At 58.9% G+C, this 20,350-nt stretch overlaps 10 protein-coding genes across 10 annotated transcripts; 5 read left to right on the forward strand and 5 right to left on the reverse strand.

Moving 5' to 3' along the window:
• Positions 1-54: 54 nt before the first annotated feature.
• On the forward strand, positions 55-2,283 carry SDRG_10086 (hypothetical protein). Its single transcript, XM_008616058.1, has 6 exons — positions 55-154; positions 204-410; positions 454-729; positions 777-1,331; positions 1,386-1,727; positions 1,777-2,283. Exons 1-6 carry the CDS (start codon positions 74-76, stop codon positions 2,248-2,250), a joined length of 1,935 nt encoding a protein of 644 aa, XP_008614280.1. The 5' UTR covers positions 55-73; the 3' UTR covers positions 2,251-2,283.
• Positions 2,260-2,569, reverse strand: SDRG_10087 (hypothetical protein). The gene is made up of 2 exons (XM_008616059.1): positions 2,438-2,569; positions 2,260-2,387 (listed from the first exon to the last, which is right to left on the reverse strand). The coding sequence occupies exons 1-2, from the start codon at positions 2,531-2,533 to the stop codon at positions 2,289-2,291; spliced, it is 195 nt and encodes a 64-aa protein (XP_008614281.1). The 5' UTR covers positions 2,534-2,569; the 3' UTR covers positions 2,260-2,288.
• A 709-nt stretch (positions 2,570-3,278) lies between these two features.
• SDRG_10088 (S-phase kinase-associated protein 1) lies at positions 3,279-3,915 on the forward strand. Its single transcript, XM_008616060.1, has one exon. It carries the CDS (start codon positions 3,359-3,361, stop codon positions 3,827-3,829), a length of 471 nt encoding a protein of 156 aa, XP_008614282.1. The 5' UTR covers positions 3,279-3,358; the 3' UTR covers positions 3,830-3,915.
• Positions 3,916-4,570: 655 nt separating this feature from the next.
• SDRG_10089 (hypothetical protein) lies at positions 4,571-5,925 on the forward strand. The gene has a single exon (XM_008616061.1). The coding sequence runs from the start codon at positions 4,588-4,590 to the stop codon at positions 5,878-5,880; it is 1,293 nt and encodes a 430-aa protein (XP_008614283.1). The 5' UTR covers positions 4,571-4,587; the 3' UTR covers positions 5,881-5,925.
• Positions 5,926-5,993: 68 nt separating this feature from the next.
• SDRG_10090 (hypothetical protein) lies at positions 5,994-7,275 on the reverse strand. The gene is made up of 2 exons (XM_008616062.1): positions 6,407-7,275; positions 5,994-6,358 (listed from the first exon to the last, which is right to left on the reverse strand). Exons 1-2 carry the CDS (start codon positions 7,222-7,224, stop codon positions 6,049-6,051), a joined length of 1,128 nt encoding a protein of 375 aa, XP_008614284.1. The 5' UTR covers positions 7,225-7,275; the 3' UTR covers positions 5,994-6,048.
• Positions 7,276-8,570: 1,295 nt separating this feature from the next.
• On the reverse strand, positions 8,571-10,381 carry SDRG_10091 (hypothetical protein). The gene is made up of 4 exons (XM_008616063.1): positions 9,634-10,381; positions 9,413-9,579; positions 9,090-9,369; positions 8,571-9,040 (listed from the first exon to the last, which is right to left on the reverse strand). Exons 1-4 carry the CDS (start codon positions 10,356-10,358, stop codon positions 8,614-8,616), a joined length of 1,599 nt encoding a protein of 532 aa, XP_008614285.1. The 5' UTR covers positions 10,359-10,381; the 3' UTR covers positions 8,571-8,613.
• Positions 10,382-11,228: 847 nt separating this feature from the next.
• On the forward strand, positions 11,229-12,319 carry SDRG_10092 (hypothetical protein). Its single transcript, XM_008616064.1, has 3 exons — positions 11,229-11,763; positions 11,808-11,858; positions 11,909-12,319. The coding sequence occupies exons 1-3, from the start codon at positions 11,313-11,315 to the stop codon at positions 12,130-12,132; spliced, it is 726 nt and encodes a 241-aa protein (XP_008614286.1). The 5' UTR covers positions 11,229-11,312; the 3' UTR covers positions 12,133-12,319.
• SDRG_10093 (hypothetical protein) lies at positions 12,180-14,644 on the reverse strand. Its single transcript, XM_008616065.1, has 12 exons — positions 14,566-14,644; positions 14,421-14,519; positions 14,321-14,374; positions 14,221-14,271; positions 14,071-14,171; positions 13,925-14,022; positions 13,712-13,877; positions 13,400-13,664; positions 13,095-13,348; positions 12,644-13,048; positions 12,530-12,601; positions 12,180-12,477 (listed from the first exon to the last, which is right to left on the reverse strand). Exons 1-12 carry the CDS (start codon positions 14,570-14,572, stop codon positions 12,304-12,306), a joined length of 1,746 nt encoding a protein of 581 aa, XP_008614287.1. The 5' UTR covers positions 14,573-14,644; the 3' UTR covers positions 12,180-12,303.
• A 318-nt stretch (positions 14,645-14,962) lies between these two features.
• SDRG_10094 (hypothetical protein) lies at positions 14,963-16,398 on the reverse strand. Its single transcript, XM_008616066.1, has 6 exons — positions 16,036-16,398; positions 15,930-15,988; positions 15,626-15,878; positions 15,517-15,579; positions 15,340-15,465; positions 14,963-15,293 (listed from the first exon to the last, which is right to left on the reverse strand). Exons 1-6 carry the CDS (start codon positions 16,348-16,350, stop codon positions 15,177-15,179), a joined length of 933 nt encoding a protein of 310 aa, XP_008614288.1. The 5' UTR covers positions 16,351-16,398; the 3' UTR covers positions 14,963-15,176.
• A 682-nt stretch (positions 16,399-17,080) lies between these two features.
• Positions 17,081-20,135, forward strand: SDRG_10095 (hypothetical protein; the record flags this gene model as incomplete). Its single annotated transcript, XM_008616067.1, has 2 exons — positions 17,081-20,022; positions 20,087-20,135. The coding sequence occupies 2 exons, from the start codon at positions 17,081-17,083 to the stop codon at positions 20,133-20,135; spliced, it is 2,991 nt and encodes a 996-aa protein (XP_008614289.1).
• Positions 20,136-20,350: the final 215 nt, after the last annotated feature.

Here is a 20,350-nt window from a genome sequence, read left to right on the forward strand (position 1 = left end):
TGGACAAAAAGAAATGTTTTTGGCCAATTGAAAGGCGTATCAACCGATTTGGGTTTTGGAGCGAAAGGTGAACATGGAGGCAAGCGCGCTCTTCACGATCGCGACGGAGCTCCAGGCGCTAGGCAAGGACACGGACGCGCTGCGCTGCTTCCTCGTATGACGCTCATGCGCGAAGCATTCGATGGCCTCATGCAATGTACTAGGCCATGCGCCTCGCGCGTGCCAAGCTGCACTTGAAGGCCACCGAGACAGCCTTCGTGGATCTTTGCATCGCTGAGCTGTACCTGCAGCTCGCCTTGACGCACGCCGACGATCATTCTTTGCACATGAGCGCCATCAAATGCGCCCAGGACCTTCCGCATGCGGTGCCCGCCTTCGTGTCTGACATCCTGCCCGTCGATGCACTCGAGGTACTTGGCTTTTACTGGCAGCTGGCGCTCACGATGTCATCAGTGGGGCCCACGGCGCCTACGCTGCAAATGGATGCTGCTCACGCTCCAGAAAGCGTCCCACAATGAACGCGTTGCGATCTTGTGCGAAGGTGCCAATACATGTGACGGTCAACCGGAGCTCGACGCGTGGCATGCGTGGTTCGTCGCCACGCTCCAAGACCAGCTCGACGATGTGCACGCCGCTGTGCTCGATCGATCGATTGCAGCATCCACGTTTGGCGACGTGGCGGCCGCCGCGTACCGCCTCGCTGCACACACGGCCGACGCTACCTTCAAGGTACATGCACCCTTTGATCCACATCTTGTTGACGCCATGGAGCCTAGCTCTGGCTTCTCGAGACGCTGTGCCACTCGTTCCTGGCGGCCGACACGCTCGTTGTCGAGAGTGCAACAAAAATGTTTGATTTTTGCAGCCAGTTTGCGCGCCAAGTTCAGGACGCTTCGCTCTCGTACTACTTTCACTTGGTCCGCTTGCTCCTCTACCTGCGCCAAGGCAGCATCATCGAGGCCAAAGGCTTTCTCGACACCATTCCAAAGGCGCCAACAGGGACCAATCCGTTCTGGGCGCTCTATGCAGCCTTTATGGCGTTCCGGCTGCAGTGCTACTACGACCCCAACCAAGGTCTCGCCCTCGCGGCCAAGCAAATGGCCCGCTGGCCGCCGTACCTCGCATCGCCCAACTCGGTAGCGTACCTGCGCTACAGTGCGCTTGCGCTTTTCGAGACGTACGAAGTCGCATGCGTTATCTTGGACAGCCAAGGGCGGTTCGGGGAGCTCGCCGACCTTGCCACGCGCCTCGTGGACCTCTGCGCCACGTACCGACACATTGTCGTGGCGACACCGCTCGTTGTTGCCCGCGTGCACATCGTTCTGGCGCGGGTACGACTGCTTCTTTGAGACTGCATGATGGCTCACTCTGACGTGGGCTCTTAGTATGCCCACTCGCTGAATGCAATGGACGCGGCCGTGACGCACATCAACTCGGCGTTTTCGCTCTTGCTGACCGAGACGCCCGCGTGGCCGCAGCAGTCGGACGCGAGCTTGCTCGTGCTCATGGGCATCCTCGACGTGGCCACCACGATTGCGATCGATCCGCTACCAGTGCTGGACCCGGCTGGCACCATCGTCGTCGATGTCTTGAGTGATGATACGCCGTCGGACATTGGCGGTTTTTACCCGACCGAGAACCTGCTTGAATTTGCGGCCGGTATCCTGCGGGACGCAGAGCTGCGCAAGCTCATTTACGACGGCCCGTCCAAGGAGGTTCGCGCCAAGGTACGCCAGAGACTCTCTGAAGTAGCGTTTATCGAGTATGTTGTGCTAGTACGATTTGTATCTGGGCAAGTGGCTCTGGGCCAGCCACGCATTGGGTATGACGGGGTCGTACCCGGAGCTGGACGGGCTTCGCAGCTTTGGCCTCTCGATTCTCCAAGACTGCCTCACGCTCGCCAGCAGCGCCATCAACTGCAGCAACACGACGGCGGCCATTATGGTGCTCTTCGGCCCCAAGCTCGCGACGAGCGGCAAGGTCGATGAGGGCGAGCACACGCTCACGGACGCGCTCAAGATTGCGATCCACACCAAGAACGTGCGGCTCCAGCTCCAGATCCTGGTCGAAGTCCACGCGTCCTGCGCGCGCAAGTACGAGGCCAAGCCCCAGTCGGTCATCGCTGACAAGTACAAGAAGAAGCTCGCGTCATATGCGCGCAAAGTGCTCCGTGCGCAGTATGGCTCGGAGGCCTACCGCCGCCTCCTCAAGTGGACGCTGCCGAAAGAACCAGCAAAGAGCGACGCCTAAGCCACGTAACATAGAGTCTACAAGGAATACGTGTTGGCTTAGAGGCGCGAGATGGCGGTCGTCGCCGTGCGCACGACTTGCTGCGGCACGTTGTCGACTCGCATCGCATGGGCAGCGGCCGAGCCCGTCATTTCCGCCTACGTCACGCGATACATGGGCCTGTGGCTATAGCAAGAGAGAGGTGTACCATGAAGCGCAGTTCGTTCTCAAAGGAGACTGTGAAGCGGCCCACGAGGAGGCTCGCGACCTTGGCAAAGAGCTCCATCGCCACGTTCGCTGCCATCGTCGATCGGTCGGATTTGTGTTGATGCCATCATTCGATCGAAGCAAACTTCGAAGGCGAAAAACACCCAACTGGAGACCTCCCATAATGCATCTTCTCGTTTTCCTTGTACAAACTTATACGCCGATCCTTCGCGCCTTGTAGTTGGTGCCCACGTTTGGCGCCGTTCTGGCAGGCGTTTGGACAAGTGTGCTTTCGTACCTGCGCTGTCATTATATGCGGCTACAGCGATGCTACAACTGCAATGCTATTGAAGCTTGGACACTGCATGGCATTGACCTTGCTATCCATACGTGGCCGTTTCTGGTTGAATAATGTTTGCCATCCTCGCTCGGCATATTTTTATTGCATAAATAGAATGTCGAGGGTTTGATAATATTTCTCGTCAACGAATCAAAAACCACAACCCTACCAAATGCCTTGATGTGACTATACGGGTCCTATAATATTATCATGTTTTGACATCATGATAAAATGAAATAGAATAAGACTGTCGTGCGTTTGCAATAAAATTGTATCGATGTATCATTTTAAATGTCAAGGGCGATTAATATAATAGTTATAATAAAATACCGAAATCAAAGGAACGGCCTTGCGCTCCCAAGCTTGTGGCCGACGAAGCGACGCCCTTTGCACAAGGTCCGCTCGGACCTCTCTTGCGTCGTTAGTAATCACAGTCTGTTATTCCTGCACCGTGGTGTTTTGGGACAACAAATCCCGTTGGCGCCACTTGGATTTTGGCCGGTTGCGGGAGAGTGTTGGTCATGAAGCAGGCGGTAGCCATTCGTCAATTTCCAAAACACCGTCTCCGCCACAACCAGCAGCATGACCGCTTCGACCAAGGTGAACCTCGTGTCCCAGGACGGCGACAGCTTTGAAGTCGCGCGTGACGTGGCCTGCGTGAGCGAGCTCGTCAAGGCCATGCTCGCCGACGACGAAGGCGACGAGAGCGTCCGCGAGATCCCGCTGCCCAACGTCAAGAGCCCGGTGCTTGCCAAGGTCATTGAGTTCTGCAACCACCACCACACGACGCCGATGGAGGAGATTGAGAAGCCGCTCAAGAGCGGCGACATGCGCGACGTGGTCTCGGAGTGGGACGCGGCCTTTGTCGAGGTCGAGCAGGATACGCTCTTTGAGCTCATTCTCGCCGCCAACTACATGGACATCAAGTCGCTCCTCGACCTCTCGTGCGCCAAGGTCGCGACCTTGATCAAGGGCAAGACCTCGGACGAGATCCGCACCATGTTCAACATTGAGGCGCCTGCCGAGGGCGAGGCTGTCGCCATTGAATCGTAAACGTTGAGGTTGCAGCAACCCCGTGCGTCGCGTGTGGCGACTTTTATAACTAGCAAACTATTCATTTTCCCCTATGACGTTGCTGCTATCTTTCCTGGGCGTGCAGCATAGAAGGTCGGGCGATGCACTGCAACAACGCGCGCCGCGTCGATGGCGTCCTCGGAGCAAGCGAGGACCAAGGTAATGCAGGCGCGATATCAACCGCACCTCCATGCACGCTTGATCTCCCATGTGGGTCATGTCGGAAGGGGCCGGCGTTGCAGTAGGACGTCGACAGCACGCCGACGGCGCCAATTCAATGGCCGAGTGAGCTGGCCGAGTGCATTTTCATGTCGGAGTCATTGGATCAGATAGATACGCAAGACCACGCTGTTCGGTTTCGCTGACATATTGATATCAACATGGATGAATCAATCAACAGAACATGTTGATGTGCACACTATCAAGTTAGCGAGTCCACAAAACAGTGTTTTTGTGAAACAGAATATTACGGTTTGAAACAGTGTGTAGACTCTGTTGTTACCAACGAACACCATGACATGTACGTTGCGCCTCCACGAGGCAGCACAACGACGCGCTTGGATTCCCAACGTCACGTAGCTAGCACGGGACGATCATTTGCGATGGTCAACTTGACGTTGTCCTCGGGGACACATCATCACCGGTGTGAATGATGGTACGATGAGTGATGGTCGTATCAAGTTGCTTTGCAATGGAAATGTCATTTTCCAATTTCCAACCCCCGCACCACATTTAGCATGGCTCCGAAGCGCAAGGCCGCGTCAGTTGCGATGACGCCCAACAAGAAGTCGGCGCCTGCCAACTGCGGCGCGATCAGTCCCGTCGCCGTCACGGCGCTCGCAGCGCTTGGCATTACGCAGTCGGCGCTCCTGCGCGCTGCTTCCCTCGCCCTTGTGGACGTGAGCACCAACATGGACAAGTACTACGAGCTCCAACTGCTCGCTGCTGGCACATACCACTACGTGTTTGTGCATTGGGGCCGCACGGGCACAGCGGGCCAAACCCAGTTTCTTGGGCCGCAGACTCTCGACGCGGCGACCGCGGACTTTGACGCCAAGTTTCTCAGCAAGACGGGCAACGCGTACGCCCCGTCCCAGCCGTTTGTGCGGATCGCGGGCCGCTACGATTTGCTCGCAGTGCAAGAGGCGTCGGCCACGGGTGTCTGGGAGTACTACGTCAGCGACGGCGTCGACGGCAAAGCCACCGCCTGGTACCCGTACGTGGACGACGCGATCGAGCGCATGGAACTCCTGTGGCAAACCTTCCAGGCCAACGAAGGCTACACGCAGCGCATCGTCCAGTCGGGCTACTGGTCGTACCTGATCGACTTGGTGCAAATGACTCAAACCAACATCCAAACCAACAAGAAGCGCACGATTCGCCGGTCCGCGCCCATCCTCGTGACGCCCATGCTGACGACCACGACCAAGGGCTCAACGAAGCGCGCGACGAAAGGCAAGAAGACGGCAGCGTCCAAGTCGCTGCACTCCTTCTCGATCGTGTCGATCGATGGCAAGGACCTCGATGTGAACCTTGCGCGCATCGATATTGCTGGCGGTCGCGACGACTTTATCGACCTGACGCTCATCCAAGCCAGCGGCAGCACGTACCTCTGGACCATCACAGGCAGCTGCGGCGAGCGCACGGGCGAGACATTTGATGGCCCGTTTGACCGCAAGGACGGCGAGGCTCGGTGGAAGGCGGCGTACTACACAGCGACGGGCCACAACTTTGGCAACGGCGACTTTGTTCGCGCTGACGGCAAGTACGATGTGCTCACAATGCCAGACGACTGGGTCGTCACGGAAGGCAACCTCGAGACGCACGTTATGATCCCGCTCGGCACGCCGCTTCAGCGCGACGTGGCGTCCGACCTCTGGGCGTGGTACCACCACAACCCACACTACGTGAAGCGGCTCATGACATTCGACCATGTTGTCTACTGCCTCGACTTTGAAAAGATGACGGCGACGTCGGTCGTCAACCCGGCTGTCGCTTGGAACATTCGCAAGATGACTGCTATCAAGTAGCGCCAAAAACACATCAATATTATATATATATATATATACACCGACACCTATCACTTCAACTTGTCTATACTAGACTGTCGTTGCACTTGAATCATTGTGCCAATGTACGTATGTAGGGGTGCGGGAAACGTGGCAAATTCAATACATAATAGGTTACAGGCGTCGGGTTTAAAACTCAAACTCAACAACAACGTTCTTGGTCTGCGGTGGCGGCACCTTGGCTTCTTGCTGGTACTTGCGCAGCACTTCTTCGTAGTCGTCCGTCTCGCGTCCGAGCGTCGAGCGGGGCGAGTACAGACTGTAGTCGTCGTCGAGCGACGAGCGCGGGCTCATGGCCGAGTCGTACGACTGCGCGAGGATGCAAGAGACCGGCGTGAGGCAGTCGAGCGTCACGTCGTCGTCCACGATGCCGTCCATCCACGAAGCGTTTTGGCTCGACACGTGGTGGTATTTCGGCGGCTCCAACGCCGGCTTGCTTCTACTCGAGGATTGAGACGACGCCGTCGTAGAGAACGAAGACGCGGACCCGGCAGAGTCTTTTCGGCGTACGGGCTTGGCCGCCTCGGGTGGGCTGCTTTGATCGGGGCGACTTTTTTGCTTGTCGTCCCGAGATGTGCGCTTCTCTTCGCGGGGGCTGCGCTTCGTGTCGCGCGGCGGCGGCCCCTCTCCTCGCCGCGGGTCAGGTCCTGACGCTGATCGGGCCATGGGCGGCGGCGGCGGCGCGTCGTCGAGTTCCTCGTCGTCTTTTCTATGGTCGCCGCCGGCGCGCTTGTACACTTTGGGCGCTTGCCCGTCGGCAGATCGGTCCTGCGCCGCGGACGCGGCCTTGATCTTGCCAAACTGACTCACTTCCATCGTCTGCGCCTTCTTCAAGCCGGCATGTCGAGGCTGCGTCGCAAAGACAGACGTCGGCGTCTGGTACGGAGTCTGTGTGATGGGCGCGCTGTTGTTTTCTCGTCGCCGGTCGACGTCGGTCATGGGCGGGCGCTGCGCCTCGTGGCCGGCGTACGTTTGCTGGCGCACGAGCCCGCGCCGGTCGAGCGACTGTGTGACCGCCTGGTAGTTGCCGCGTCGCGACCGTGACGACGGCGAGAGCGACCGGTCCAGCGACTCCATGGCGTTCATGCGCGGGCCAACGTTCGACTTGAGCTTGGGCTTCTGTTGCTGAACCGGGCCAAAGAAGAAGTCGAGGAGACGCGAGCTCTGCACCGCCTTGGACGCCGGCGACGCGCCGCCCTCGTGGCGCGTCTGGAGACGGTTGACCCGCATCGACTTGGTCGGGTATTGCAGGAGGTTCGCCGGCGGCCCGGGCGTCGACTCGGTCGTCGTGTCGACTCGGATCATCGGCGACAGCAATGAAAAAGGGGACTGACACCGAGTATCCGTACGCTGTAATGTGGCAGAAAGAGTGTGTCGATCCGTAGCCGGTGCGTAGAGGCTGCAGCTATGTGCACGCAACTTTGCATACATCTCCATTGGGCATGTGCGCCTCATTGGTACCTTGAAGGGGCGTGCGAATAGTCAATCGTGACTGTCACGGAGCATGTGACGCCGCGCCTTTGCGTCGCCTCTAGCCGAGTGCCTCTTTTTTCTCGCGCGCGTCAATTCCATTACATTCACCAAGTGCTGCGTGACGAAACGCTAAAATATAACGAAACTGGCTGCTTCGACCCCAATTTTCTCGAAACTGTCTCCTTTTATACCACGTGAGTATACCTCGAGGAGACGACGTCTCGGGTCCCACGGCGCGCTGGGACAAGGCAATCAGTATTGATCTTTGCCGCCCTTTTCTTCCCAAGCATCGCATTCGCGACAGGGCGATGGACCTTGGTGCGGCCGTCTCTGCAGGTCCAAGATATCACACGACAGCAGCCACACAAATGCGTATATCGCTCGCTGGCCTTGAAGCTGCGAGTGGATGGACGCGGATGCAATTCTTATCGCTTTCTTATTTGGTCGATAAATAAAAAGCTCGATGCACAACTCACACGCCAAGACATTAGGGCACACTAGTACCATGACTTGGTTGGGATCGAGGGCGCAGCTTCTCTCGGTTCCTTCTAGTGCATTGTACCGACAGCTCTTACATGAGAGACTCGACGACTGGTTTGCTGTCGGGAACGTGGCTGTTACCCAGTTATAGAGGTGGATCTTTCGTTGCTGTGACCTACTCCTTGGCATTCTCTGCTTGGCTTTCACTAGGACGTCATAGAGGTTCACTCCAGCGCGTCAAGTAGAATGTTGGAGCAAACTGGCGAAAGAATCACTGTCGCCGTCGTGACACGACAAGGGCAGAGAGGACAGAGTACGAGGCTTCACCTGAATGGTCGAGCATTCTGGTCAAACACAACAGAGCACCATGAAGCGAGAAACGGTGCCCACAAGAAGGCATGGTCAAGAGGACAGGGCAGAAAGTCGTCCGGGAACTGTCCACAGTTTGAGACACAATCGAGAATCGTCGATTCCTTGAACCTTGTCCTGGTCGGATCGTGAAAGCACGAGACTCTCTCCGTGCCAAGTGCAAAGGCAACCTCAAGAACCCGGGCCAAGAACCATGGTGCATAGCAGCCACCATGTATACTACTACGTACTACATATCGCCGTGGCCGCGTCTTGGCAGTGCGTCGATGGTTACACATTTCGTGTGCGCGCGCTGTAATGAATCTGTGGCGCCAACGACGCCTCGACGATCCACGTAACAACAACATCTCCATTACGCACGATCTGTGACGTCTACGGCCGCAGCTCGTCCGTGTCGTCGCCCGTCGTCGCTTCCTTCGCCGCTTCCTGCGCCTGCAGCAGCTCGATGTCTTCCAAAAGCTGGTGGACGGTCGGGCGAAGGATGATGTTGACACCTTCCTGGGCAGCGAGGCGGCGCTCCCGCGCCTGCACGCGCACGCCAAAGCCAAAGATGGTGCAACCGCGCTCAATGTCCTTTGTCGTAATGTTGCCGAGGCCGACGTGCGCCGTGTGAATGAGCGGCATCGCATCCACCGTGTCGAGAATACTCGTGAGCGACCCCGCCGTATCGGCCTTGATGACGATCGGCGCGCCAAAAAAGCCCTTGAGCGGCAATTCCTCCTGAATCTCCGCGTCGTCAGCCGCGGTTGTTGCGTCGTCCTTGGGCACGACACACTCTTGAAAATCCATGTTCATCTCCCTAAACGACGACAACCGCTTATGTGGTTTCATCGAGCAACCTGACGTACCGCTGTGCCATGATCTCTTCGGCGCGGTCCTTAGCGACAACATGGAAGCCAAATTCAAGTGGCGCGTCGCGGTGCCGAGACACGTTCTTGAACGTCACGTCGACGACTTGGCCCGGCGACGCGACAGGCACGACGTCGCCGTTGGCGTTGCGGATTGTCTTGACGACACCGTGGATCATGCCGCAGATAAAGTGGTCTTTCGGGTGCAACAGTCCATGGAAGATCATGACGCGGATGACGGTCCCCATGCCAATCGAAGCGACGATCTCGAGCGCCGTGCCTACGATGCATGAGGCATAGGCTGCGTGCAATGGCGTACGAACCGGTAGCGTCACCGCCCTTTGTGCCATAGTACGCAGTGAGGTCCACGTCCGGCAAGATGGCCAAGATCTTTTCCTTGAGCTCGTCCAAGTTGGTGCCGAGCTTGGCCGAAATGGGCAAGACGGGGCACGTTTCGAGAGCGACGTAGCTGCGGACCTCCTTCTCCACCCTACACATAATACGAGTTAGCATTATCGGTGCCATCGTATCGATCAAGACGCACGCGACAAGGGCGTCCGGCGTCGCCTTGTCCATCTTGTTGATGCACACAACGGTCGGGACGCCGAGGTCTTCGATGCAGCCAATGGACTCTTCGGTCTGGAGCAAGCAGCCCTCGTCGGCCGCGACGACCAAGACGACGACGTCAGCGACCGACGCTGCGTTGTTGCGCATGCGCGTAAAGTGAAAGTGCCCCGGGGTATCGAGGAACGTTGCCGGCGTCTCAAAGTTGAGGTCGGACAAGCACACGTGGATCTTCTGCGTAATGCCCTCGACTTCGCGGTCGGCGATGTTGGTGCCCCGGAGCGTGTCCATGAGAGTCGTCTTGCCGTGGTTGACGTGGCCCATGACCGCAATCACGGGCGGGCGCGTTTGGCACATGTCCCGTTTGTCGTGCGGAATGTCGTGCTTCCCGACCGCCTCCGGCTCAACGCTGTCGTACACCACGAGCGCGCCATGCTGGCCCGCGATTTTGGCCGCGACCTCGAACGGCAAAATGACTTGCTTGAGCGTCTCAAACTTGTACTCGATGCTATTGTGCGTAAGGTAGTACTTGTGGTAGTGCTTCTTGCACGCGAGCTTGGCGACATCGTCCGCAGGCACCTTGAGCTTCTTGGCCAAGTCGCGCACGCGAATGTAGTTGGGCAGCAGCACGGGCTTCTTGAGCTTCGACGCGAATCCGCGCGAGCCCGTGAGCACGGTCGTCGACCGCAGGTTGCGCCACAGCATCTTTGGTCGTGGCCAAGAAAGAGCAGTGGCGTGTGATTGGCTACACGTCAGCCAATCAAAGCGCATGCATCGCGACCTTTGAGTTGACCAATCAATGCACGAATCCAATGGCATACACTATTTGCAATCAGAAGCACACTATTCCTCGCACCAAATGCCAGGTGTTATCGTGTTGAAGAGTGGCCGCATTAGACATCGAAGACGAGAGACCACTCTTTTCATAGATGTAAGCACGTCGTCTACACCGCCGCTTCACACTGAGATTAACACTATTAATATCATTCTTTAGGACCTTGCGGGATGCTTGGCACGTCGATTCGTATGAGTATCAGCCGTCTCAGGTGGAAGCGGAGGATGATAATCACGATGATACCGGCTCAGAAAATGCGCGCGGAAAAATCCAGTGCATGCGACGTGAAATACTGTGAAATTGCTCTATGTCGATTCAACACTTGACGACGTCGACGCGACCGCATTTCCATTAGTCGTTCTTGCGTATACTAACTAACGTTGTGTTGGGTGACGTGATACTGCAACCTCATCCGGCAGGCAAAGTTGCTGCAGCCTCTATAACGCGCCGCGCTGCACAGAAAACCGTGCTAGCAGAGGGCGAGTAACAGGCTTCTTCGTTCTGGGTCGCTCGCAAATTGGCCTCTCGGCTCTTCAGCTCGACGCCCACCAGTAGCGACCGACGGAGCGATGCCAGACAAGGACGTGCGAGCCAAAGCCGTGCTTGGACGCCGCCAAAAGAAACGCTATGCGTACGGATACATGTCTCTTTTTTTCCGGATGTCTATCAACCGGTCGCTATTTTTTTACGAGATTTTATTTCGCATACAAAACGCAAGCTACTTGTCCCATAGGCGGGCCGATAAAAAGTCTGGCTCAAGTGTTCAGAGCGTTTTTTGCAGTCGCCTAGTTCTCCGAGGGTTGGCGACCACGCGTAAGATCTCCATGATGCTGATGAACTGCATGATGCTCCCTGCAACCGAGTCGACGATGGTCATGGGCGGCCTCGCCGACGACGCCTGCAGCCTCGGCGGGACAACTCCCCTCGACTTTGCCTACGACGGCGCGCCGTCGACGCACGCCGAGCTTGTCGCTGCCGCGTCGACGATCGACGCATGCTGCAGCCCCGCTGCCGTGCGCCGGGGCGGCGAGGGTACGCGCAAGAACCTCTGTATATGCGTCGACGACGTTGCGGCGCGCCTCGGCGCCATCGACAACAACGCCAATGACGACGACGACGTGACGTCCGAGGCGAGCGACTCGGCGACCGCGGACGATGTCGAGTATGACGACGACGAAGATGCCATGTGCAAGCGGAAACGCATCGGCACGTTCGACGCCTCCGATGACACGTCGGGCTACGTGAGCCTCGCGTCCTGCGAAGAGGCCTTCCACGGTACAGACGGCGTCGTATCGAGACAATGGTCTGACAGCCTGTAGTCTCCAAGCGCCCCAAGCTCGAGTCCATTGACTACTCGTGCTCGTACCCTGGTAGACCCACACCAACTCGAAGCATACGCTCATTTGTCGTACGTCCTTAGAGACGACGGCGCACGTCCAGCTCTCGGCCGTCCACAACGACCAGATGCGCTTCTTCTTCACACCGTTTGGCGCGGGCCAGTCGGCAGGCGCGTCGCAGCCGCTCGCGGTGCAGTTTCCGTTTGTCGCGTCCGGGACGTTCGAGATGGCCGGGTCGTCGCGCGTGATCGCCACCAAGACGCGGTCGACGCCGGCGACTCCGCGCCTCGTGGACATGGACGCCTAATGGTCGCATCTCGTATTTATCTCTCCCCCTCTTCATCGCGACGACCACCTCCTCGAACCCTGTACTACTCGACTGTAAAAACACTACTCTTGCCCTCTCATTATCCCCCTGTCCATCAAACGAAGATGAAGAAGCGTCGTCATATAGCAACCGAGCATACAAGAGGGTCCCTTAGGGCATGGCCTGGAGGGCGCGGGCCGCAAAGAACTGCACGTCGCCATCCGGGTCTTGGAGAAGCGCGTGCAGGCACGGCTGGCCCGACGTCGCTAGCACGGCCGCGTCGACGGGACCCACCATGGATTCCAGCGTCTTGGCCACGTTGAAGCGGATGTTGGGCACCGGGTCCTACCGAAAACAACGTCGTCAGTTGCAGAACGGCGACGACGACGGAGCGCACCGCGGCCAGCTCGAGCACGATCGGGAGAAGCGTGGCTTGGATCGCGTCGGACGGCATCACTTGCGCCAACACCTAATGCGATAGATCAACAAGATGTCTAAGCTCTTGGTGGACCTTGACGGCGCGCAGCGAGATCATGCGGTAGAGGTAGTTCGGGTTCGAGTGCATCGTAAATATTCTGGGCACGATGTGTTGCCGGGCCCAGTCGACGCCAAAGTGCTGTGTCAAGCGCTGCAGATTCAGCGCCGCGGCCTCGCGGATCGAGAAGACGCTGTCGCAGAGCCAGCTCATGCACATCTCCATGAGATGTTCCTCGAAGTACGAGACGCCGAGCTGCGACGCCAGCGTTGGCACAAACTCGATGATCGCAAGGCGCACGCGCCACTGCCGGTCCTCGGCCAGCTGCACGATCGCTGGCAAAAGGGACTGCGAGAGCTGATCGATGCCCACAACGTCGTTCACGTGATCGAGGTTCGAGATGATGTTGAGACGCACTTCCGAGTTGTCGTCCGAGAGCAGCTACATCATTCATGCAGCCACAGGACTCTACCCCATGCGTGTGTACCTGGAGAAAGAGCGGCAAGAGATGCGCCACCGCATGCTCGCGGCCCAAGTACGGCGCCATCTTCATGACGACCGACGCCAGCGACGCGCGGACGTGCTCGGACGGGTCCCGCGCCAAGGCCGTGCACGACGGAATCACCTTGGCCACGAGCTGGGCCGGGTGGATAAAGGCCGACGCGCCGTGCGTCTTGGCCGCTGCAATCGTCTTGACCTCGGCTTCCGTGTCGCCCAACAGCGGGACCAAGCACGTGTCGCCTACGCAACACTATTTAGACACCGAGCACGAAGAATAAATCAATCGCGTACAAATGGTCGTGCTCGCCACCTCGGGCCCAACGGCCTGGCAAATCTCGGGGAGCTTGTTGCCGACTGACCACCGGACGCGCCACGCCGTGTCCTTGGCGGCCGCGCAAATGATAGGAATGAGCTGCGTCATCTTGACGTCTTCGGGTACGAGCTGCGCGAGGGCGACCGCGTTGTCGACGGTTTGGAGGCGCACCGAGTCTTGACGATCTTGCGCGAGCGAGATGAAGAGTGGCATGAGCTCGTTGTTGGCCGTCGCCGCGTCCGTCTATGCAGGCGTTATGACGGCAAAGGTGTAGCGCAAAACGCACGCACCAGCAGCGCAAACGAACCTAACGCCGTCGACGCGGCCTTGCGCACGAGCGGAAGGTCGTCGCGGCAGAGCTGGCCAAACATGCCCCGCATTTCGGCTTGGATCGCCGGCGTCAATGCATTGTAGCCCACTTGGAAGAGACTGCACGCAGCGATGCGCGACGTGTACCTACTCGATGCGTGAGCAAGGCTGTCGTGTGCAAGCGATATGCGAACCAGTCGCGCGTCACGAGGCGGCGCAAGACTGCCACAAAGTGCTCGGTAATGTGCTCTGGCGACATTTGCTGCACGACCTTGACCATCGACTTGCACGCCTACGCATGCATGTCGCCACTGCGACGACATAATTTTTCTGGTGTTACCATGTCGCGGACCGCGGCTTCATCCACGGCCACGAGGGTTTCGAGCAAGAAAAGCAAGTGATACGCATTGAGCGCACCGCCGACGAGTTCGACAAATTCGCCTGCATGAAGCGTGAGACCATGAGACTACAATGCAGTCTTTGAATGTACCAAGCTCTTGCGCAAGCGCCAGGAGGATCTCGTCGTCGTCGTCCAAGGTCTCTTTGCACCACTCGTATGAGGCCCATGTGTCGGGCGAGGATCGCAGTACCGTTAAGAAACGGAAGTAGCTCGTCACGCGTGCGCTGTGGGCCGAGCGCCGAGGCTACATGCAAGGCCATGAGCGACGGCGACGCGCAGGCTCGTGGTACCAATCACTTGCACCTTCTTGATCGCTTGCAGCCGCAGCTTGGCGTCGTCATGGCGCAGCTCGTCGACCAAGACGGCTACGGCGTTGATCGTCCCATCGTCTAGGCAGCGCCATGAGCTCCATGTTGCGCCGCCGACCATGCGTACCTTCCATCGCGTCTACCGTCACCTCTCTCGCGCGGTCGCTGAAGTCGCTCCGTCGCTGGAATTAGCTTGTGGGGAGAAGACACAAGCCAAATGTATGGGGTGCTTGAAACCTCTCATACATAATATCTAAACCACATGCATTCCAAGAGGTTTCGACCCGTTTCCTGAGTTGCTCCGTCGAGCAACTTGATTCTGCTGCTTTCGAATTCCTTGTCGTCGTCCTTGGTCTTTTCATCAACAATCAAGTCACGTGTCTAGTGTACTAACTACAAAATCATACCAAACTAACTAACTAACGCGTGGCCAAGATCCTGCGTCCAGGATACGTCCGTGTCGCAGACCGACTCGATATCTTTCTGACCCAACTGAAACAAGCCAAGGTACTCGGACCCTACCTCAGCTCTACTCGGGCTCTCATTGCTTTATTATATATGATCATTCACTGGAAGCTAGCCGATCGCAGGCTGCCACGGACGAGGCGACCACACTTGGAAATACCCCTAACCTCCGTCGCTGGCGGTTGAGATGCAACACATACATACACGTCAATCGTGGACGTTATACAACCGAGACGCAGGGATACACAAGCTATGCATTGGTGCGGCCAGTGGCTACGTCGACGCGCGGCTGGTCGAAGCTGCTGACGCGCGGTTCGAACGCTGTTTGTGGTTTTCATACTCTTGGTCGTCGGTGGGCAGCTCAAAGCGACAGACGGGGCAGGAGTTGTGCTATGCATATTCGTACATGGACTCGAAGGCAGAAGGATCATCCTACTTGGGCCAGCCAGGGCAAGATGCAGTCCGGATGAAAGTCGTGGGTGCAAGGCAGCCTTCGGATCTCGTCTTTGACGGCAAACATGTCCTTGCACACGGCGCAGTCCTGGTTCTTGGCCACGTCCTCCTACACGATGCATGCATGTGGCGTCCGCCATGATGCTTCACTGTAGTGTACCTCGGTGATGTGCACGACGGGCAGGCTCTCGACGACCGACTTGGAGGCGGGTGGCGCGCCATGCTATAGACGCGGTGGCTTCGTACGGCAAGGTTGACTGGCGCTGTACCTGGGTCGGGTCGTTTTGCATCAGGTGGTTGATGATGGTCGAGATGTTGCCAAAGGCGTAGTCGCCAATGGTCGCGGGGGCACCTTGCCCGGGTTGCATCTGGAGCATCGACCCGATCGCGTTCAAGAGGCCCGAGCCGCCGATCGCGTTGCCACCCGAAATGTACACTTCGACGGGGCGGCCGCTGCCGGTGCGTGTGAAGATGCGGTTGCGCGTGGTACGGGCGGCGCCGTTGGACGTCGCCTCAAACAGCCTACGTCGTCCTTGAGCACACTCGTTTCGAGCGTTGTCGTCAGTAGCATACGGTCCTGCACGGCGCCCATCCTCTCGGCGAGGCAGCGCCTGTGCGTACGGTGCGTTTGCCTACAGAAGGTCCATGACATCCACCGACGTTGGATCGGTCCTTGAACCTCGATCGACGCGGCGCGATCGGCATCCAGGCGCGCAGGCAGCTCCAGCCGGAACATGCCAGGAGGCGACGCGTCCTGCTCCTCGTCGCGCGGAGGCTCGGCCGTCGGCGGCACAAAGTTCTGGGGCCGGTCCGCAGCGTCCTGTTCCAGCTCCTCGACGAAGCAGCCGCCGCAGCCCTGGCACTCGAGCTCGTGCGACTCGACGTTGAAGATCGTCGCGACGTTGGACGCACACTCGTGGCACCAGTACGTTGGCGCTGCGGTCGGCGCCGTCTCGCGCGGCAAGGTCGCGTCGACGTCCGTGCTCGCGACCATCGTGCTCTTGCTGGCAATGGGAATTCTGGGTAAAACCCGGCGTTTTGCCCTCAAAATAGACTGACTATCGGCGCATTTCATTCGCCCGTGCCACTTCCCATACAAACACCAAGCTTGTGGACAAGGGTCTTTCGGAATCCCACCGATTGCAAGCAGCCGTTGGAGGTTTAACCCACATCGTTTGTCCCACACTCGACCGATCTTCTGCGCCGGCAACGACGCCATGCGAAGCACGAGAGAGATGCAACGCAGCAGATCAATGCGCGTGGTTGCCCAAGCAGACTGCTTCGCTCTGCCATTCCATCGCATCTCGTTGCTCCTTGCAAGCCATTTCATGGCGACCTTGCGGCTACATGCAGCAAATAAGGCAGGACGCTAGCTCGCCAACGAGACCTTCAACATTGCGATAGAGGTGGCGCAAGTCCGACACGATTGCGCGGGACATGCCACGGACATATCGTGCTGCGCCAGGCGGCGTTGGAAAGGCCATGTCTACGAGGCGAGATTGCATTTTGCTGCAAGGTCGCTCGTCAAATGGGACCGACGAGGGTGGGACGCGCGGAGGCGAGTCATCCACGAACACGTCCCTGGCCACCCACAGCTCGGAGCAGCGCACCCAAGGATGGCCGTCAGTCTCGTCCAGTCCCATTCCGAGGTCGACGATCATCGTTGATGTTCCAATGTATCTTGGTCATTTGACAACCGGCATCGAACGGCGCCGACGTTTCCGATGGGTCGCACCAGCTATGCCGAGGTGCAGACGCCCCAAGGCCTCGAGGCGGCAGCGACGACGCATCCCGTCGAGTCGGCCAATCGCTTCTCGTTTGCGCTCATGCTCTGGATGGATGGCTTGATCCGCCGAGGCGCCAAGGAGCCGCTGCAAGAGAACGACGTGTGGCTGCTGCCGAGCGGTGACACGGCGGCGGCCCTCAGCGCACGCTTCGCAGCCGAGTGGGCCATCGAGAAGACGCGCCCGACACCTCGCTTCCACAAGGCGCTGTGGCGCACGGTGCGTCGCCGGCTCTATTGCACGCTCGGGCTCTACCTTCTCTACTCGTTCATCATGCTGCTGCAGCCGATCGTGATCAAGTCGCTTTTGCAGTTCATGCAAGGCAAGCCGACGTCGCTCGGGATCGAGTCGGGGTACGGCCTCGCGGCGCTGCTGACGGTTGTTTCGCTCGTTGCGGTGACGATCATCGACTTTGGCCAGCTGCTCGCGTCCAACCTCGGCTGCAACGCCAAGACGATCATCATGGACGTCGTCTACCACAAGAGCCTCAAGCTCTCGGGCTTTGCAAAGCGCAGCATGTCCTCTGGCGAGATTGTCACCTTGTCCGGCGTCGACTCGGAGCGGCTTTTCGACGGCTTCCTCATCGGCCCATGGAGCCCGACGGCGCCGATCTCGATCGCGGCCATCTTTGTCATGATCGGCTTTGAGCTCGGCTACGTCGTCGGGCTCGTCGGCTGCGCCTTCATGTACCTCATCCTGCTTCTCGGGTACCTCTCGGCCAAGACGGTCGGCGAGACGCGCCGGCGCCTTCTGAACGTGCAGTCCGAGCGCGTCAAGCTCACGAACGAGGTGCTCCAGGGCATCCGCGTCGTCAAGATGTACGGCTGGGAGCGCGACCTCGAGGCGGCCATCGATCGCATTCGCGCGCAGGAGCTCGTGTTTCTCAAGGAGTACCACCGCCGACGCGTCTTCAACACGGCGGCGCTCTCGGTCGCACCGGCCATTTGTCTCGCCTTGTGTTTGCTCCTCTATGTCGCGCAAGGCAACACGCTCTCGCCCGACAAAGCCTTCACGGTGCTCGCCTACATGAACGTCGCGCGGCTGCCGTGCTACAACTTTTCCAACGGCAGCCTCTTTGTGCAGGAGGCCATGACGTCCTGCGACCGCGTCGGCGCCTACTTGCTCGCGGACGAAGTTGCCGAGTCGATGCCGACGGGCGATGCGTGCGGCGAGGTGCCCGACGTGGCCATCACGGACGGTGATTTTACGTGGCACGGAAGCCCGTCCACCGACGCCGACCCGTCGCTGCCGTTGACGCTGCGCAACATCCACCTCCACCTCGCCCCTGCCTCGCTCACCATCGTCGTCGGCGCCGTCGGCAGCGGCAAGTCCAGCCTCGTCTCCGCTCTCCTCGGCGAGATCCACCAAGTACGCGGCACCCGCCACGTCACCGGCAACGTCGCCTACGTCAGCCAAGAGCCCTGGATCCAACACGACACGCTGCGCAACAACATCCTCTTTGCCGACGCCTTTGACGACACCAAGTACAACGCAGTGCTCTCGGCCTGCCAGCTCACGTCCGACTTGCGCATGCTGCCGGACGGCGACCGCACCGAGATTGGCGAGCGCGGTATCAACTTGAGTGGCGGCCAGAAGGCGCGCGTGAGTCTCGCCCGTGCCATGTACCGGACCGAGGCGGACATCTACTTGCTGGACGACCCGCTGAGCGCGCTGGACGTGCACGTGGCGGGCGCCGTGTTTCGGGACTGTGTGCAAGGTCTCTTGGCGAGCAAGACGACGCTATTGGTGCTCAACAGTCACTACCATCTGCTGCCGCACGCAGACCGTATCGTGGTTATGGTGGACGGTGCGATCGCGGCTGACGGACCGTTTGACATGGTGAAGGCGCAGTTTCCGGACCTCCAGAGCTTTGCAGAAGGCGAGGAAGAGACGAAGGCGAAAGACGCTGCTGACGCCAAGAGCCGTGCAACACCAGAGGCAGCCAAGCCGAGCGGTGATGGCAACCTCGTCGCCAAGGAAGATCGCGAAGTCGGGGCGGTGGCCACGAGCATTTACGCCACGTACCTCAGCTTTAGCGGCCACGGCCCGCTCTTTGTCTTTGCATCCGTCGGCGCCGCCTTTACGATCTCGCAGGCCGCGCTCGCGCTGCTGGATTGGTTCATGGGCCACTGGGCGAACACGCCGTCGATGGCTGGCGCGGTCTCTTCCGCGTGGATCTACGTGGGCATCATGCTCGGTGCGGTTGTGTTGATTTGCGGCCGCATTATCTACGGTCTCCTGCTCGTCATTCGCTGCTCCAAGACGCTCCACGAACGGCTGTTTGCCAAGGTCTTATCGGCGCCCGTCACGACCTTCTTTGACGTTGTGCCGGTTGGTCGGATCCTGAACCGGTTCTCGAGCGATCTCGACCAAGTCGACTCGCAGATCCCGTACTTTGGGCTCTTGTTTTTGCAATTTTTCTTCCAAAACCTCGCGGTTGTCGTGGTCTGCGCCGCGACGTCGCCGTACGTGCTGCCGCTGTATGTGCCCATCTTTTACGCGTTTTACAAGCTCCAAGCCTACTACAATTTGACGTCCGGCGAGCTCAAGCGCATGGACTCGACGTCGCGGTCGCCCGTCCTCAACACGATCTCGGAGACGATCAACGGCCTCTCGACGATCCGCGCCTTCCGCATGAGCAGCGACTTTGCCGCCAAAAGCCGCGCGATTCTCGACAACAACTTGCGCTTCTTCTCGCTCTATCGGACGTCATCGCGTTGGATGCAGATGCGCCTCGATTGGCTCTCGGTCGCCGTCATCGCCGGCGTCGCCTTCATCTCGGTCGCGTCGAGGAGCGTCGTTGGTGTCATCGCCGCCGGCCTCGCGATCACGTACGCAGCGCAAATGTCCGGCTTCCTCTCGCGCACGACCATGACGTACTCGTACGTTGAAAACACAATGACATGCGTCGAGCGCCTCGAGCACTATGCGACCTTGCCAACCGAGGGTGACACCAAGCTCGTCACGGCAACCGTCGACGCGTCGTGGCCTGTGAAAGGCGTCGTCACCTTTGACCACTATGCGATGCGGTACCGCGACCACCTCGACCTCGTCCTCAAGGACGTGTCGTTCACCGTGCCGGCCGGCGCCAAGGTCGGCATCTGCGGCCGCACCGGCTCGGGCAAGAGCTCGCTCATGGTCGCGCTCTTCCGCATGGTCGAGGCCGCCTCTGGTCGCATCCTCATCGACGGCGTCGACCTCGCCTCCATC

The sequence above is a fragment of the Saprolegnia diclina genome (genome assembly GCF_000281045.1).
Source record: "Saprolegnia diclina VS20 unplaced genomic scaffold supercont1.33, whole genome shotgun sequence".
Taxonomy (NCBI): Eukaryota; Oomycota; class Saprolegniomycetes; order Saprolegniales; family Saprolegniaceae; genus Saprolegnia; species Saprolegnia diclina.

Bases quoted from the DNA above. Each gene is read 5' to 3' on its own strand.
- SDRG_10087 (XM_008616059.1), bottom strand. From the start codon at position 2,533: ATGGCAGCGAACGTGGCGATGGAGCTCTTTGCCAAGGTCGCGAGCCTC. The intron at 2,388-2,437 runs GTACACCTCTCT...CGCGTGACGTAG, and splicing joins AGAACGAACTGCGCTTCATG to GCGGAAATGACGGGCTCGGC.
- SDRG_10086 (XM_008616058.1), top strand. From the start codon at position 74: ATGGAGGCAAGCGCGCTCTTCACGATCGCGACGGAGCTCCAGGCGCTA. The intron at 155-203 runs GTATGACGCTCA...GCAATGTACTAG, and splicing joins ACGCGCTGCGCTGCTTCCTC to GCCATGCGCCTCGCGCGTGC. The intron at 730-776 runs GTACATGCACCC...CATGGAGCCTAG, and splicing joins CGGCCGACGCTACCTTCAAG to CTCTGGCTTCTCGAGACGCT.
- SDRG_10093 (XM_008616065.1), bottom strand. The intron at 13,665-13,711 runs GTGCGTGCGTTT...ACGCCTGCATAG, and splicing joins TAGGTTCGTTTGCGCTGCTG to ACGGACGCGGCGACGGCCAA. The intron at 13,349-13,399 runs GTACGCGATTGA...AGTGTTGCGTAG, and splicing joins GGTGGCGAGCACGACCATTT to GCGACACGTGCTTGGTCCCG.
- SDRG_10088 (XM_008616060.1), top strand. From the start codon at position 3,359: ATGACCGCTTCGACCAAGGTGAACCTCGTGTCCCAGGACGGCGACAGC.
- SDRG_10094 (XM_008616066.1), bottom strand. From the start codon at position 16,350: ATGGTCGCGAGCACGGACGTCGACGCGACCTTGCCGCGCGAGACGGCG. The intron at 15,879-15,929 runs GTATGCTACTGA...AGGACGACGTAG, and splicing joins GATGGGCGCCGTGCAGGACC to GCTGTTTGAGGCGACGTCCA. The intron at 15,466-15,516 runs GTACACTACAGT...TGCATCGTGTAG, and splicing joins CCGTCGTGCACATCACCGAG to GAGGACGTGGCCAAGAACCA.
- SDRG_10091 (XM_008616063.1), bottom strand. From the start codon at position 10,358: ATGCTGTGGCGCAACCTGCGGTCGACGACCGTGCTCACGGGCTCGCGC. The intron at 9,580-9,633 runs GTGCGTCTTGAT...TATTATGTGTAG, and splicing joins ACGCCGGACGCCCTTGTCGC to GGTGGAGAAGGAGGTCCGCA. The intron at 9,041-9,089 runs GTACGTCAGGTT...GTCGTCGTTTAG, and splicing joins GAAGAGATCATGGCACAGCG to GGAGATGAACATGGATTTTC.
- SDRG_10089 (XM_008616061.1), top strand. From the start codon at position 4,588: ATGGCTCCGAAGCGCAAGGCCGCGTCAGTTGCGATGACGCCCAACAAG.
- SDRG_10090 (XM_008616062.1), bottom strand. From the start codon at position 7,224: ATGATCCGAGTCGACACGACGACCGAGTCGACGCCCGGGCCGCCGGCG. The intron at 6,359-6,406 runs GTCCGCGTCTTC...ATCCTCGAGTAG, and splicing joins CGCCGAAAAGACTCTGCCGG to AAGCAAGCCGGCGTTGGAGC.
- SDRG_10092 (XM_008616064.1), top strand. From the start codon at position 11,313: ATGATGCTGATGAACTGCATGATGCTCCCTGCAACCGAGTCGACGATG. The intron at 11,764-11,807 runs GTACAGACGGCG...GACAGCCTGTAG, and splicing joins CTGCGAAGAGGCCTTCCACG to TCTCCAAGCGCCCCAAGCTC. The intron at 11,859-11,908 runs GTAGACCCACAC...GTACGTCCTTAG, and splicing joins CTACTCGTGCTCGTACCCTG to AGACGACGGCGCACGTCCAG.